This window comes from Lactuca saligna, chromosome 4 (genome assembly GCF_052625555.1).
Source record: "Lactuca saligna cultivar CGN05327 chromosome 4, ASM5262555v1, whole genome shotgun sequence".
In the NCBI taxonomy this organism is placed as follows: domain Eukaryota; kingdom Viridiplantae; phylum Streptophyta; class Magnoliopsida; order Asterales; family Asteraceae; genus Lactuca; species Lactuca saligna.
In genome coordinates, this window is record NC_136420.1 from 205,801,983 (window position 1) to 205,817,182 (window position 15,200).

A 15,200-nucleotide genomic window follows, 5' to 3' on the forward strand; every position below is an offset into this window, starting at 1 on the left:
TTTAACAGTCTAAACGCCTCGTACTGTTAAATTTAAGATCGGTCGAGAATTAGCCGACGGAGTAAAATGAAAGTTGTAGATATTATTTTTACCTACGCGTGGATATAAAGAACGTCAAAAACGGAGGTCGTATGTGAAAGTTACGAATTTTAGAAGTCGGAAGTGTGCTATGCCAAAATGGTTGATGTGGTACAATCTTGGCCATTGCTTTCTCCCCAAGTCTTGCCACTAGATGGTGACATGTGGCACCAACTTCAACCATTTTCACCCTATAAATACCACCTCTCCCCCCCTCATTTTCTTCACACCTTTCCCATTCTTTCTTCTCTTTACTCTCTCTCTAAAACCTCTCTCTAGCCCCGAAATCCCCCGAAAAGCCTAGGGAACCTCCCTAGCACGAGGCGGAAGCCCCGGAGTGCTCGACGGCTCCGAGAAGAAGAGATTTCCGGCTCGGAAACGCTGCTCCAAGCAAAGCCTGGTTTTCTATAAAACCCGTTGTAAGTGAGCTACGCCTACGCTATTTTTAATATAGTTTTTATTTAATTATATTAACGTTATTAAGAACATATAATAAATACTTGGGCTATTATTATGGGTTATATAATTTTTTTTATGCTTATATAATAGTAATAATAGCTAGACTATTAATTAGTCTCGGCGAATAATAAACTAAAATCTATTGGTGATAATACTAGGTTTCGTCGAAGGAAATTATTTTAAAGTAAACGAAGCGCTGTCCGAGTACCGAGTCACCACCTTCTCAGGTGAGTGCATGGTCCCTTTCATCTTACACATAGATATGAAGTATTTATTATATAATTTACGTGTTGTGAGTGCATAGTCTCTTTCATCTTACACTTAGATATGAAGTATTTTAATATAAATTACATGCTATGTGTACATATTGTCTGAATACTTGCTGTCTATGCTGAGTAAAAGATTTTTATACATGTTTTAAATGATTTAAACTGTATACGTATTTTATATCTACAAAACGTGTTGGGAAAAAACATGGGTAGATGACATAGTTGTTTTGTGATAACACGATGGGAGACATCAGTGTTGTCAGTGATCCAGTCATCTATTGGAGTATAGATGACGACTATGGACGATACTAGACGGTCCAGTGGAACGATAGCAGTTTCGTAACATGTAGGTATTTTTGAACTAGGTGCTCATTAGGTATTTTTGAACTGAGTGTGTTCACTACGTATCTTTGAACTGAGTGTGTTCACTAGGTATTTTGAACTAAGTGTGTTCACTAGTTACTTTTGAACTAAGTGTTTACAAGATGTTTCGGACTACGTGTTCACCAGATATATTCTATAAGTCTTGGTAATGATGGACTTCGTGTCGATTCCTTATGATGATCCTTAGGAATAAATAAACGAGGAATAGCTGATTCTTAGGGTAGATCCTTAAGACTAAAGAAGATAATGGGGATGGGTAATTGGGTTGATTGTTTGATTGTTTAAACATAATAATTATATTATTCTGGGTTGAAAACCCTATGTACTCACCAGGTTTCCCAACCTGACCCACTCAGTTTATTTATATCACAGGTGTTGATACGAAGTCACTTTACACTGAGAGATTTAAAGAGATGTAGATCACTAGTGTAAATAAATGTAAGTTCTGTTTATGCTCATGTTCCTGTATTGACGATGACATCCCAAACGTTTTAAAATGAGTAAAGTACGTTTCTTCGGAAATATTTTAATAACGTATTTATCATGTTTTTCTGGGAACAAATTCCGCAACATTTTTATTAAAAGAAGAACTCTGATTTTTATAAAGCATAAACAAAATCGGTCTTTTCTGGCCGTGAAAATAGGGATGTCACAGTTGGTATCAGAGCATTAGTTTAAGCGAACTAGGAATATGGATTTATTTCTAGACTTAAACTTAGGATGCTAAGCGATGATTGTGAGGTGTGAGCACTTGCTTAATTTAGGAATGATGCCTAAATTACTTTTATGTGCTAAATGATTTGTTATGCTATAGTTTGATCGGATCTATGGTCTGTTGCCGACCGGATCTGGAAACCTTATGTGTTTAGGATTCTAAACGTACGAATACGATATTAGAACTAGCATATAAACGTTTCGGATCGATAAGGATGATTTAAACGTCAATCCTATGTAAGGGTCTAGATTCACCTTATTCGGTGTATAGATCAAGATGGCAAGGACCCGTAGCGGAAACGTGAATGCAAATGAGAATAGGAACCAACCCCCAATGGTTCAGCAAATACCTGTTGTAGAAGAAGTTGCACCTGAGCCAGTCACCATGGTTGGAGTTCAAGCCATGATTCGGGTTATGCTAGCTGAACAAAGGGAAGAAATGAGGCGGATGTTGAATAGGGACGAACCAACTATGCCCACTGAGCAACCCGAGCTGATTCCCGAGCAATCGGAGGAAGGAAACTACAGCCGCCAAGTGAGTCAAGTGGGGACTCAAGGTGATCAAAGGGATGGCCCGGAGAGGAGAAACGACAAGGATGGGCGAATGTACAAAAATTTCTTGGGTGCGAAACCACCAAGTCTCTCAGGAAGCCCAAAGCCTGTTGAGATTATGGATTGAATCTCCGAGATGGAGATGGTGTTTGAGAGCTGTGACTGTAGCGAGAAACAGAAGACCGTCTTCGCTGTAAGACAACTAAAAACTGGAGTTTTGAGCTAGTGGAAGCTATTGGCAGATACGATGCCACGAGGAGAAGCCTTAAGGATGTCATGGGAAGAGTTCTTGGAACAGTTGAAAATGCAGTACTGCTCAGAGATAGATCTGATAGACCTAAACAATGAGTTTCAGAACCTAAAGAAAGGGAAGATGAGTGTTGATGAGTATGCCACCGCATTCACCGAGAGGATGAAGCTATTCCCCTACTTGGTGCCTACTGAAATCTCCAAGATTGATAGGTTTGCTAACGGATTACCCACTGACTTTGGCCCAATGGTCAAAATGGCAACTACCTTGAAAACAACTGTTAGGGCAGCTAAGAATGTAGAGGCCCAGATAAGGGAAAAGGGTCTAGAAAAAGATAAGGCAGGAGAGAAGCGGAAGTTTGAAGGATCTTCAAGGTCCAACCAGGAGAGAAAATTCTCGAAGCCTGGAGGAGGAGGTGAAGCAAGATGGTGTGATAAATGCAAGAAGAAACTCTTTGGAAAATGCGGCGAAGAGGTGACATGTTTCAAGTGTGGAAAGTCTGGGCATTACGCCAATGAGTGTACATCCAACAAGAGATTGTGTTATGATTGTAAAGAAGGGGGGCATCTTTCAAGGAATTGCCCAAAGAAAAATAAAGTAGCAAGACCAGAAACGCCACCGAGGCCAAGGGCATTCCACATGATCCTCGACTAAGCAGAAAACAATGCAAGGAACCAAGGATGAGGAATTCATACCCGAAGATCAAGCTATGAGGTAGCCAAAGAGATAGAACCATATGATGTAGCCTATTAGAGGCATAGTCTAGGGTGAACTTGAACACCTATGTAATAGTTTCAAGAAATAATAAAATCTTCGTTTTGTTATCTGGTGTGTTAAACTGTTATGTGATTTTCTTGAATGGTGACTTGGAAAACTGCGAGACAATACTTGGGACGAGTATGAGTAGGTGTGAAAGGTAGTAGATGCATATACTACCGGAAGCACATGACTCACGCTTGGATCAGGGAAAGTCATAAGGTTACCAAGAAGCTAGTAATTGATTTCATTTTATTCAAGTATGCCGTTACCATTGTTTCGGTAATGACTAAGAAAATTGTTGTTATCCCGACCCTAGTGGTCATATCACATTGAGTCCGACTACGATGAGTAGGTTACGTGGTTCAGAGAACCAAGTTTGATGTAGTGTCCGACTTAAACCAAACGATTGAAATCAAAGCGATCAATAGAAGCATCGCGCTCGTTGTTAAAAAAAGTTGGTAGCTAGAAATTATACATGTGAAAATGTGATTATATCACATTAGACCATGAAGGAAGGCATATTTCATTCCAAATTTTGACTCTAAGAGACCTGAGTCTAAGCGTTGTTACGTACGATAACAGGTCATTAGAATATGACACCTCGATCAATTGTAGAAATCAAATTAACTTATCCTAAGAAGAAGAAGGTGTCTCTGATAAAGAATGAGCTTGTGACATGAAGTTCATGATTGAAAGTCTAACGAGCAGGTGCAAGACTAAGCACCACCTGCAATCAAGGAGTCCAAGAGTTAGATACCCGTTCGAAGCAACATAGAAGTTACAGTTATTACCTAGGATGAAGAGATAACGTATGGAGTCATTACACTGCCCTGTTTCGTTGATGATTCCGGGACGTAATCATCCTAAGGGGGAGATAATTGTAACGTCCGTAGATCCGGGTTAGTCAATTTAGAGATAATAGGGGTCGAAAATGACTTTTTGACAAAATATTATTTAGAATAAATAATTTGAACCAAGTTGTAGTATATGTCACAAGATTTCTGTACATATAAAGAACGCCGAAATCCGAGTTATAACAAAGAAGTTATGACCCGTCGAAGTTTCGCGACGGAACCGGCACGGCACCGGGAAGCGTAAAAAGTGAATTTACAACAGAGCGATATTAAGCCTTAGTAATCTAAACGAAAGTCATAGAATATGTTAAACCGAGAAAATCCATAAAAAGAACGCCCAAATCTGACTTCGTATGAAGAAGTTATGATTTTTCTAAGATTCGGCTTAGCAGTGTACAACCCGAAACTCGAATTTTAGTTCGAGTGGTTTTTGGCTTATGTGACCTAAATGAGAGTTGAAGATCTCATTAATAGGAACTCAACGGTAAAAAGACAGACAAAAACAGAGTCCGTATGAAGGAGTTACAGATTCTTCGCGGTCATTTAACAGTCTAAACGCCTCGTACTGTTAAATTTAAGATCGGTCGAGAATTAGCCGATGGAGTCAAAATGAAAGTTGTAGATATTATTTTTACCTACACGTGGATATAAAGAACGTCAAAAACGAAGGTCGTATGTGAAAGTTACAAATTTTAGAAGTCGGAAGTGTGCTATGCCAAAATGGTTGATGTGGTACAATCTTGGCCATTGCTTTCTCCCCAAGTCTTGCCACTAGATGGTGACATGTGGCACCAACTTCAACCATTTTCACCCTATAAATACCACCTCTCCCCCCCTCATTTTCTTCACACCTTTCCCATTCTTTCTTCTCTTTACTCTCTCTCTAAAACCTCTCTCTAGCCCCGAAATCCCCCGAAAAGCCTAGGGAACCTCCCTAGCACGAGGCGGAAGCCCCGGAGTGCTCGACGGCTCCGAGAAGAAGAGATTTCCGGCTCGGAAACGCTGCTCCAAGCAAAGCCTGGTTTTCTATAAAACCCGCTGTAAGTGAGCTACGCCTACGCTATTTTTAATATAGTTTTTATTTAATTATATTAACGTTATTAAGAACATATAATAAATACTTGGGCTATTATTATGGGTTATATAATTTTTTTTACGCTTATATAATAGTAATAATAGCTAGACTATTAATTAGTCTTGGCGAATAATAGACTAAAATCTATTGGTGATAATACTAGGTTTCGTCGAAGGAAATTATTTTAAAGTAAACGAAGCGCTGTCCGAGTACCGAGTCACCACCTTCTCAGGTGAGTGCATGGTCCCTTTCATCTTACACATAGATATGAAGTATTTATTATATAATTTACGTGTTTTGAGTGCATAGTCTCTTTCATCTTACACTTAGATATGAAGTATTTTAATATAAATTACATGCTATGTGTACATATTGTCTGAATACTTGCTGTCTATGCTGAGTAAAAGATTTTTATACATGTTTTAAATGATTTAAACTGTATACGTATTTTATATCTACAAAACGTGTTGGGAAAAACATGGGTACATGAAATAGTTGTTTTGTGATAACACGATGGGAGACATCAGTGTTGTCAATGATCCAGTCATCTAGTGGAGTATAGATGACGACTATGGACGATACTAGACGGTCCAGTGGAACGATAGCAGTTTCGTAACATGTAGGTATTTTTGAACTAGGTGCTCATTAGGTATTTTTGAACTGAGTGTGTTCACTACGTATCTTTGAACTGAGTGTGTTCACTAGGTATTTTGAACTAAGTGTGTTCACTAGTTACTTTTGAACTAAGTGTTTACAAGATGTTTCGGACTACGTGTTCACCAGATATATTCTATAAGTCTTGGTAATGATGGACTTCGTGTCGATTCCTTATGATGATCCTTAGGAATAAATAAATGAGGAATGGCTGATTCTTAGGGTAGATCTTAAGACTAAAGAAGATAATGGGGATGGGTAATTGGGTTGATTTTGATTGTTTAAACATAATAATTATATTATTCTGGGTTGAAAACCCTATGTACTCACCAGGTTTCCCAACCTGACCCACTCAGTTTATTTATATCACAGGTGTTGATACGAAGTCACTTTACACTGAGAGATTTAAAGAGATGTAGATCACTAGTGTAAATAAATGTAAGTTCTGTTTATGCTCATGTTCCTGTATTGACGATGACATCCCAAACATTTTAAAATGAGTAAAGTACGTTTCTTCGGAAATATTTTAATAACGTATTTATCATATTTTTCTGGGAACAAATTCCGCAACATTTTTATTAAAAGAAGAACTCTGATTTTTATAAAGCATAAACAAAATCGGTCTTTTCTGGCCGTGAAAATAGGGATGTCACAACAGTACTCTTGACCATGGTTTACACATGTATGCCACTACAGCATCAAAACTCTTAGCGTATTCCGATGCTGACTGGGGAGGGTGCCGCACCACTCGAAGTTCGACTTCCGGGTATTGTGTCTTCCTGAGAGAAAATCTTATTTCATGGTCGTCCAAGTGACAACACACCATATCCCGATCTGGTGCTGCATCAGAGTATTGTGGCTTCGCCAATGCCATTGCTGAGACATCTTGGCTTCACAATCTCCTTCAAGAGCTCCATTCGCCTCTTTAGTCTGCCACTTTTGTATATTGTGACAACATCAATTCCATCTACATGTCTACAAATCCATCTCAACACCAACGAATCAAGCACATGGAACATGACATTCATTTTGGTCATGACAAAGTGGCCATCTGCCACATACGGGTTCTTCATGTTCCTTTTCGATACTAGTATGCAAAAATCTTCATTAAGGGTCTCCCATTTCCGTTATTTTTTGAGTTTCAATCCAATTTGAGTATTCGAGAACCTCCCCCTCAAACTATGGGGGCATATTGGCATGTGTATATATATATATATATATATATATATATATGTACACATATATAGATATATTGTTATGTATCTCGACCCTTTTAGGGCTCAGCCCATTGTTGTACCTGTATCCTATATATTTATGTAAAATGAGTCAATAGTTTTCATGGGAATGTATACTAGTTTTAAATTTATGGATGCTAGATGTTGTTGTAGGAATGGTGGTAGTAGTTGCATGGTTGGCTAGCTTTGCTTATAGGAAAATTTTCGTGGTTCTTTCATATTGTTCGCTTGCATTGTACTTAGACTAACGTCTGTTTCGACTAAAACAAAATGTTCTTGCCTAGTCTTCTTATTTTTCCACGAGTGTTTCCTTGTTGGTTGAACTAGTGTTGTTTATGTTTTTTTGTAGGACAGGACTTTATGTGATTGGTTGTGGTGTCGATGGTGTTATTTATTCGTGTTTTTTTTGTAGGACGTTATGTGATTGGTTGTGGTGTCGACGGTGTTATTTATTCGTGTTTTTTTTTGTAGGAACGAAAGTTGATATCATGTTTATTGGGCTACAAGGCGAGTCTGTTGTTCATGGGGGTTGTTGTCTATCAATCATTTTGATTACAAAAAACTAATGTCGCCACGTGGCTCTTTTGGCTATGGATGGAGGGATGTAATATAAACCATAATATTCATTAACTTTCAACCATGCAACATTGAATCTTTGTGATTTTTGCCAAAAAGAGTATAAAGAAACTCGTGGAATTTAAGTTGGCAATGCCCTTTTATGAGGTATGCTCTTTGAACTTCATCTCGAACATTAGAATCATAATCTAAAATCCTAATCCTCATATATCCTAGGGTTTGAGGGAAGATCTGCTAAATTGATTTCAACATGGCTATTATTAGAAAAATCAGCATTAGTTGCCTCTGATAAATCCAAAACTTTTCCTTTTGTTACATATTTATCCATGTCAGTTAAATAATAAGTAATTAATAAAAAATAAACATTGTTTCTTATTATAAACATAGTTACTAAGTATAAAAACAAACAGAGAAGACGACGTTGTGCTCGTTTGATGCATAAACAAAAAAACAACACGAAAAATGGCAACAAAACAAACATTGTCACTTTCTTCTTTCATTTACATCAATAAAACAAATACACACTTTCTCCTTTGATTTAGTGCAATAAAACAAAGGGATGGGGCTGCTACATCTCTTCTCCACAAGTTGATTGGATTAGTTTAATATTCAAAAGAAAATTGGCATCCATCAAAACAAATAAAGAAGTGATATTAATTTAATATTTATCAGTGGGGACAGGGGACATATCCTAAATAAACACAGACAATATTATACCCTAGTTTTGTTCATAATATAAGTTATTAGCAGTTTAGAAGACAATAACTTCTTGGTTGCTCAAAGGGGGATTTTGGTATCCTAGTAATTAATTTTGGTATCCTAGTAATTCAGTCGGTTTGGGCCTAGCTAGTAAAAAAAAATCAAAAAGTTAAGGGTAGTTCTGGGCTTACTCTGGACCTATGTGGCTTGGCCATTAGGAATCTACAGTGAAAATTAGGATCGGAGGCTAATATATAGTAATGTTGATTTAGACCATTTTAAAATTGGTATAAAGCAAATATTATGCGTGCATGTTCGTGTAATTAAACAACACAAAGTTAAGGAGGGAAAATTTTCACGCTAAGACTCTGGTATTATCGATGCTTAAAATGTAAACAATGGATGGTTCTATATACAAAGCATACAAGCAGAAGAAACAAGAAACCATTGCATGAAATAATTAAGAAAAATCCAAAACAAAGTAGTATGACTAATAGCAAGCTGTTGATAAGATAGTAAAAAGACTTTCTGATTTTTCGGGATTGTCTTGGAATCATTCTTCAATAAGACTAGAGTGTGTGCGCATGGTTAGTGGCAACGGGGCTTGGTAGATGATTTGAAGCAGACGTATCATGCAACAACAGGGTACATATCAAGGGATAAACGAGGCGCTAGAAGGACCTCAAGTGGGACCGCTTTGCTGATAGTCACTCCAGCGCTTTCACTCATATCAATGGGTTCATTCGATGGCTTTTTAAGCACAAATTGTTGTATTAAAGTAGCTAACGTTATATGCAATGACCGAAGAGCAAACGGAATAGCAGGGCATACTCTTCTACCACTACCGAAAGGAAGCAATTCATAATTGTTTCCCCTTACATCAACATGTTTATGACTTGTCAAGAATCTTTCGGGCTGAAATTCTTCTGGATCTGACCATTTATTAGGATCATGTTGAATTTTCCAAAGATTAGTCAATAAACGTGTGCCTTTAGGGATTTTGTAGCCACCAATAACGCAATCCTCCATGGACTCATGAGGAAGGTTTAGAGGTCCAGGCGGGTATAAACGCAGTGTTTCTTTAACGATTGCGTCAAGGTAAACAAGGTTCTTCAGGTCCGACTCCTCCACTGCTCTCTTCCTTCCAACATGCTCATCCAATTCATCTTGGGCAATTTTTAATACTCTTGGGTTGTTGAGCAACAAACATAAAGCCCATGTTAACGTTGCAGACGATGTGTCCAATCCCGCAGCTAAAACAGTCTGCAAGTTTGAAGTTAAAACAAATTTGTTGTATTAGATTTCAAGCAACATGCATGCTGATAATTTTGTTTTTTGCACACCTTATCTTTGCCACTGAAAACTGTTGCAAATATTATAAAGAATGTGGAAGAAACTATAAACGATTAACAAACTTTACTAATAGTAGTCGTATAGCATTGGTGATGTATAAAATGATGATGAGATAAAGATTAGGCTTACCAAACATGTAGCCTTGATTATGGTATCATGGTCAAAACCACGGAATTCCTCTGGGGAGGCACCTTCAAGAACGGAAATCAGAACATCCATGAAGACTTGGCTTCTTTCATGTTGCTGCGCATGCTTTTCCTCCGCTCTCACTCTCTTGTGATCCTCTAGCCATCCTGTAACAATTTCGTACATCTCTTCTCCTGTGATCTTCATTTTTTTCTCGTATCCTCCCAGGTCCAAAGGCTTGAGATATGGAATAAAATCAGACACCACAAATGTGCCCAATAAGACAAAGAATTTCCTTATCACTTTTTGAAATCGAACCCCTTCTTTGTCATCAGGTGAAAACCTTTTTCCTGAAACAACCCTGACGACAACATTTAATATCAAGTTCTGAAACCATTGTTTCATATCCACCTTTACCATGTCGGAACTTCCAGTCTGTTTATTCTTTACCCAAGCGTTATATATATCTTCCATGGATGCTTTAACCTCTGCAGCACGAAGAGGTCCAAGCATCTCCACACGTCGCTGAGAGAGAACCTCGAGTGTCAAGATCTTGCGCACTTGTCGCCAGTAGTCCCCATAAGGAGCGAGAGCCAAGATGGCATAGTTATAGCCCATGTGTTCTACTGCCATTGACTTGGGTCGACTTGCAAAGACCTTATCGTTTGTGGTAAAGCACTCTTTCGCCATCTCAGCGCTACTCACCACCAAAACATTGTGAACACCAAGCTTGATGGTGAAGATGGGGCCGTATTTATCAGCCAATCCACCTAAGACCCTATGAGGTAATTCAGGTCCACCAAGAAGGCCCAGGTGTCCGATTACCGGCCATCGGCCCTTTGCTTGAGGTGGTTCTGTGTTCTTCACTCTCTTTCCTTTCAAGATTTGCAGCAGGAATTTTAGTAGAAAACCAAAAAATATGGCTGCTATACTTGCTGAAAACGGGAGAAACAACTTCATGTTTTCTACGTCGACAAAGAATTATGAAACTGATGATACATGGATTTCATAATATATACAGATGTAACTCCCTGGCTGCAGGTAAAATTTTATATATAATATACGGAGTATAAATAAATATGTATATAGATGGCAATGTTGAATGTCTAGTCAAGAAAGTGGGCTTAAGACAACCATACAGACAATAATTTTTTATTAACAACTTAATTACAACGTAGCATCAACATTTACTTAAATAAGGAATGGAATTAAATTCATTTATTGGCGATCTGTCAAAGAAATGATAGAATCATGGAATCATGATGTTGAATATGTTTGAACAAAGAAAAAGTCAAAAAAAAAAATAATAATAATAATAATAAAAATTTAAAAAATCGACATATATCTTTGCTAGAGACAATTTGTTTTATTAAAGTGAATGAAAATGTAACATCTAATGAAAATGTAACATCAACATTTAGTTGAGAAGGGAACATAATTTAGTAATGGAATTTACATGATTTATTGGCATTGTGTAAAAAAAAATGATAGAATCTTTCAATTGTGGATTTAGATGTAGTTTTACCAATTTAACTTTCATCCATTTGTTAGGTAAATACGTCAATCACCAAATTTTACTTCAACTAAACCAATATATGCATTTGTCTAGAATACAATAATATATTAAAATATTATAAAGACAAAGCTTCATTTTTCGTCCCTGTGGTTATCCAAAAATTGTGGATAAGGTCCAAAAAATTTTCAAGTTGCATGGTTGGTCCAAAACATGAAACTTCTTGTGGTTTTGGTCCCTGGAGTTAACTCCCGTCCATTTCCTTCCGTTTAGTGTAGCTCGTGCCCTCCATGTGAGGGTAATTTCGTCTTTTTATCTATTGGTCCCTGTGGTTTGAAAACTCCTTTAAGACTCAATCCACAACGTCTCTCTTCTCTTTCATCTTCATTCAGATAACACATCTTTCTCTCTTACTCTTTCTTGGTTGATCGATTTCTTTGTTCACTCACAATGGTGCAACAACTATGTTTTTGTGGAAGAGAGGCTGTTGTGCGAACCTCCTGGACAGATTTAAACCCTGGTCGTCGTTTCTTTGCATGCCCTAAACAGGTAACAATGTGCAAAATTAGGTCGACGATTTTGATTTAATAATCCATCCACTTTACTGTATAATTGTAGGATTCAAAATGTAGATCTATTGGGTGGGTTGACCCCCACATGTGTCCAAGATCGACAATTGCTGAGAACAATCAACAGGCATGAGTTGGATTTGGGGAATATGCAACGTGATTCAACAAAACTCAAGATGTATTTGGTTATAAGGTGGGTTCTGCTTCTTTTGGTTATCTACTTTAGGAATTAGGGCTTACATGTTAGGGTGTACTTTTTGGAAGATTGTTGTAATGTTGTGTTTTGGTGTTGGTTTTTCTAAGCTGGAAGTGTTAGTTTTTGTTATAAATTGTAAGCTGAAAGTGTTAGTTTTTGGTTATCAACGGTAACTTGTTTTAATGAAATTGTTAGTTTTTGTTATAAATTGTCTCAGTAGTTTTTGTTATAAATTGTCTCAGTTGAAATGGTTATGATAATAGTGTATGGTGTAATGCTGAAAATGTTAAATATTGACTATGATGTTAACCATAACAGAATACAAGAAAGTACATCACCAATAACTGCTTTAACAAAACAAAAAACCAAACATTACCATTAAGCAGTACCAAAATTACATAGCTATTGCATAACCATGTTCAAAAGTGCATAACCATTACATAACCATGTTCAAAAGGGCATAAATATTACATAATAACAATAGTTTTAAAACTTTACCAACTATTACAACCACAAATAAAACAAAAAATCTAGTAGCCTACCCTTGCAACATTACCATTAAGCAGTACCAAAATTACATAGCTATTGCATAACCATGTTCAAAAGTGCATAACCATTACATAACCAAGTTCAAAAGGGCATAAATATTACTTAATAAGTAGAGTTTTAAAACATTACCAAATATTACAACCACAAATAAAACACAAAATCTAGTAGCCTACCCTTGCAACACTTCAAACTTCATTTGCTTGACTGGTACCTCCATTCCCCCCCGTACCCTTGCATGTCCTGGCATTATGGCCCTTGTTCTTACACTTACTACATGTCACACTCACAAATTTCCTAGTTAGCTTCTGACTTTCACATTGACCTTGTTGTGGGTTCTCTTTCTGACTTTGGCTTACACTCTTCTCATCAGTAGTTTGCCTCCTTTTCTTTTTTGGTCTTCCTGGTTGCTTGTGGTGTGGTGGAGGGGTAAGGGTTGTTGGACTATCACTCTTAGGCCACATGCTCCTTCCTTTGATGGAGTCGACTATGAAAGAGTACATGCTTTTCCATGTTTCTAGCCAATACACCTTATGCACATAGGTGTACAGTTCTCCTACTTGCTCACCATTATCTGCCATTTCATTGATTGTTGCAATTGCATGCTTGCAAGGCATGCCTGTCAACTCCCATTTCCTACAGCTGCAAGTCATCTGCCCCATGTCCACAATATGTTGATCATGCCATGGCCCTTTAACCTGGTACTTACTCACTCCATTCCATCTTGCAGTGTATTGTGAAGCACTTGATATGTTTGCATATAACAACCTTTCACTAGTAGGTGTTAGTGGACATGTGCACTTGTTTATCACCTTCATCACATTACAAACTCTTTTCATAAGATATTCCCTTATGAACTCCAAACAGGTTATTATTGGTTTATCCCTTCCTTTTACGAGCTTACTGTTGAAATCTTCACACAAATTATTCAACAACATATCTAACATTCCCCTACCTATTATTATATAGTACATGTTGGTAAGCAAAATCAATGGGAAATAATGAAAATATATAAAATTATACAAATAAGTAATTACCTGAGAAATGGCTTCTAGCCCAATGATGGGGAGGGATTTTCATAAGCCATTCATATGCTTCCACGTCATAGGATCTGAAATCTCTCATCAGTGTTTCAAACTTCGGGATGGTTGTGACTTTAGCACAATTCCACAAATGTTCCTTGTACTCTGTTATCGTCCGTACTTTTCTCATATTCTCATAGATATGCCTTAGACAATATCTATGTTCAGCACAAGGAAATATTTGTGCAATAGCAGGTATGAGACCCTGTTTACATGAAGGAAATAGCTAAATTAGTATATAAGTATAAGTTAGTTGTCTAGCAAAATATGTTAACCATAAAAGTACCTTCTGTTTGTCACTGATAAATGTGAAGTTTGAGTTAGCATGAATGTCCAAGTCATCTCCAAGACATTCCAAAAACCATTTCCAGCTATCGGTGTTCTCAGTCTCCACAATTGCATATGCTAGGGGATAGATTCCATTGTTGGAATCAACCCCAACAGCTGTAAGAATCTGACCTGGGAATGATCCTTTCATGAATGCACCATCCAAACCTAAAAAATCCCTCATCCCAATCTTAAACCCTTTCTTTAAAGCTCCTAAGAACACATACATCCTTTTGAATTGCCTGGTTGAGTTGTTACAGTTAGGCTCAGACTCCACTTGAATTTTTACAGTTGTATCCACATTTGTTGCTTGTAACTCTAACACATAATCTCTTAAAACTGCATACTGTTTAGTATAGTCTCCGACCACCATTTTTGTTGCGAGAGCTTCAATTACTTCTTTGCCCTTTACAAACCAGTACTCATTATCATTTGCCCTAGAAGCGTGGAGTCTCCAAGTACACTTGGCCTTTTCTTCAATTACTTCTTTGCCCTTTACCTTTTTTTGTGGTAGGTCCACCAACCCCACTTGCATTGACTACCACAGTTCCCTTACAAACAGATGTCAAGCTATGTATGTCATTTTTTGTAAAACAAATATTTCTTCTAGTCTCCATTGCATGCCTATCAATTTTTTCCTTTAGTTCTTTTTTTGATTTATATTTTTGTCCTACATGGAAGGCCACCTTGTGCACTTCACCATGAGAACACACTCTCTCCTTGCCTAACTGTTTAATGATCTGCCTTCTTTTCCTATCATTATCTGAGTCTTCACCCATAGAATCCCATTCATCATTGTTAATAACCTCTATATCCTCTACTTCCTCTTGAACATCATTACCCTCATGAAACTTATACACACTCCCTAAGTACTCTGCATTTGTGTCTATACTCATGTAAAAATTCTCCATGTCTACTTCAATATCTGGA

The 15,200-nt window shown here is 37.4% G+C and overlaps 2 protein-coding genes across 2 annotated transcripts; both read right to left on the bottom strand.

The window, feature by feature from the left end:
- Window positions 1-8,909: 8,909 nt before the first annotated feature.
- LOC145043268 (flavonoid-6-hydroxylase-like) lies at window positions 8,910-11,063 on the bottom strand. The gene is made up of 2 exons (XM_078991871.1): window positions 10,041-11,063; window positions 8,910-9,821 (listed from the first exon to the last, which is right to left on the bottom strand). The coding sequence occupies exons 1-2, from the start codon at window positions 10,995-10,997 to the stop codon at window positions 9,189-9,191; spliced, it is 1,590 nt and encodes a 529-aa protein (XP_078847997.1). The 5' UTR covers window positions 10,998-11,063; the 3' UTR covers window positions 8,910-9,188.
- A 1,986-nt stretch (window positions 11,064-13,049) lies between these two features.
- Window positions 13,050-14,643, bottom strand: LOC145040448 (protein FAR1-RELATED SEQUENCE 7-like). The gene is made up of 3 exons (XM_078988374.1): window positions 14,230-14,643; window positions 13,899-14,148; window positions 13,050-13,816 (listed from the first exon to the last, which is right to left on the bottom strand). Exons 1-3 carry the CDS (start codon window positions 14,641-14,643, stop codon window positions 13,050-13,052), a joined length of 1,431 nt encoding a protein of 476 aa, XP_078844500.1.
- Between the last annotated feature and the right edge of the window lie 557 nt (window positions 14,644-15,200).

What these genes read in the sequence shown, in the direction of transcription:
- LOC145043268 (XM_078991871.1), bottom strand. Translation starts at nt 10,997, where the DNA reads ATGAAGTTGTTTCTCCCGTTTTCAGCAAGTATAGCAGCCATATTTTTT. An exon ending in TAATCAAGGCTACATGTTTG is followed by an intron (nt 9,822 to 10,040) that starts GTAAGCCTAATC and finishes TCAAACTTGCAG; the next exon opens with ACTGTTTTAGCTGCGGGATT.
- LOC145040448 (XM_078988374.1), bottom strand. Translation starts at nt 14,643, where the DNA reads ATGGTGGTCGGAGACTATACTAAACAGTATGCAGTTTTAAGAGATTAT. An exon ending in TTATCAGTGACAAACAGAAG is followed by an intron (nt 14,149 to 14,229) that starts GTACTTTTATGG and finishes TCATGTAAACAG; the next exon opens with GGTCTCATACCTGCTATTGC. An exon ending in GGCTAGAAGCCATTTCTCAG is followed by an intron (nt 13,817 to 13,898) that starts GTAATTACTTAT and finishes ATATAATAATAG; the next exon opens with GTAGGGGAATGTTAGATATG.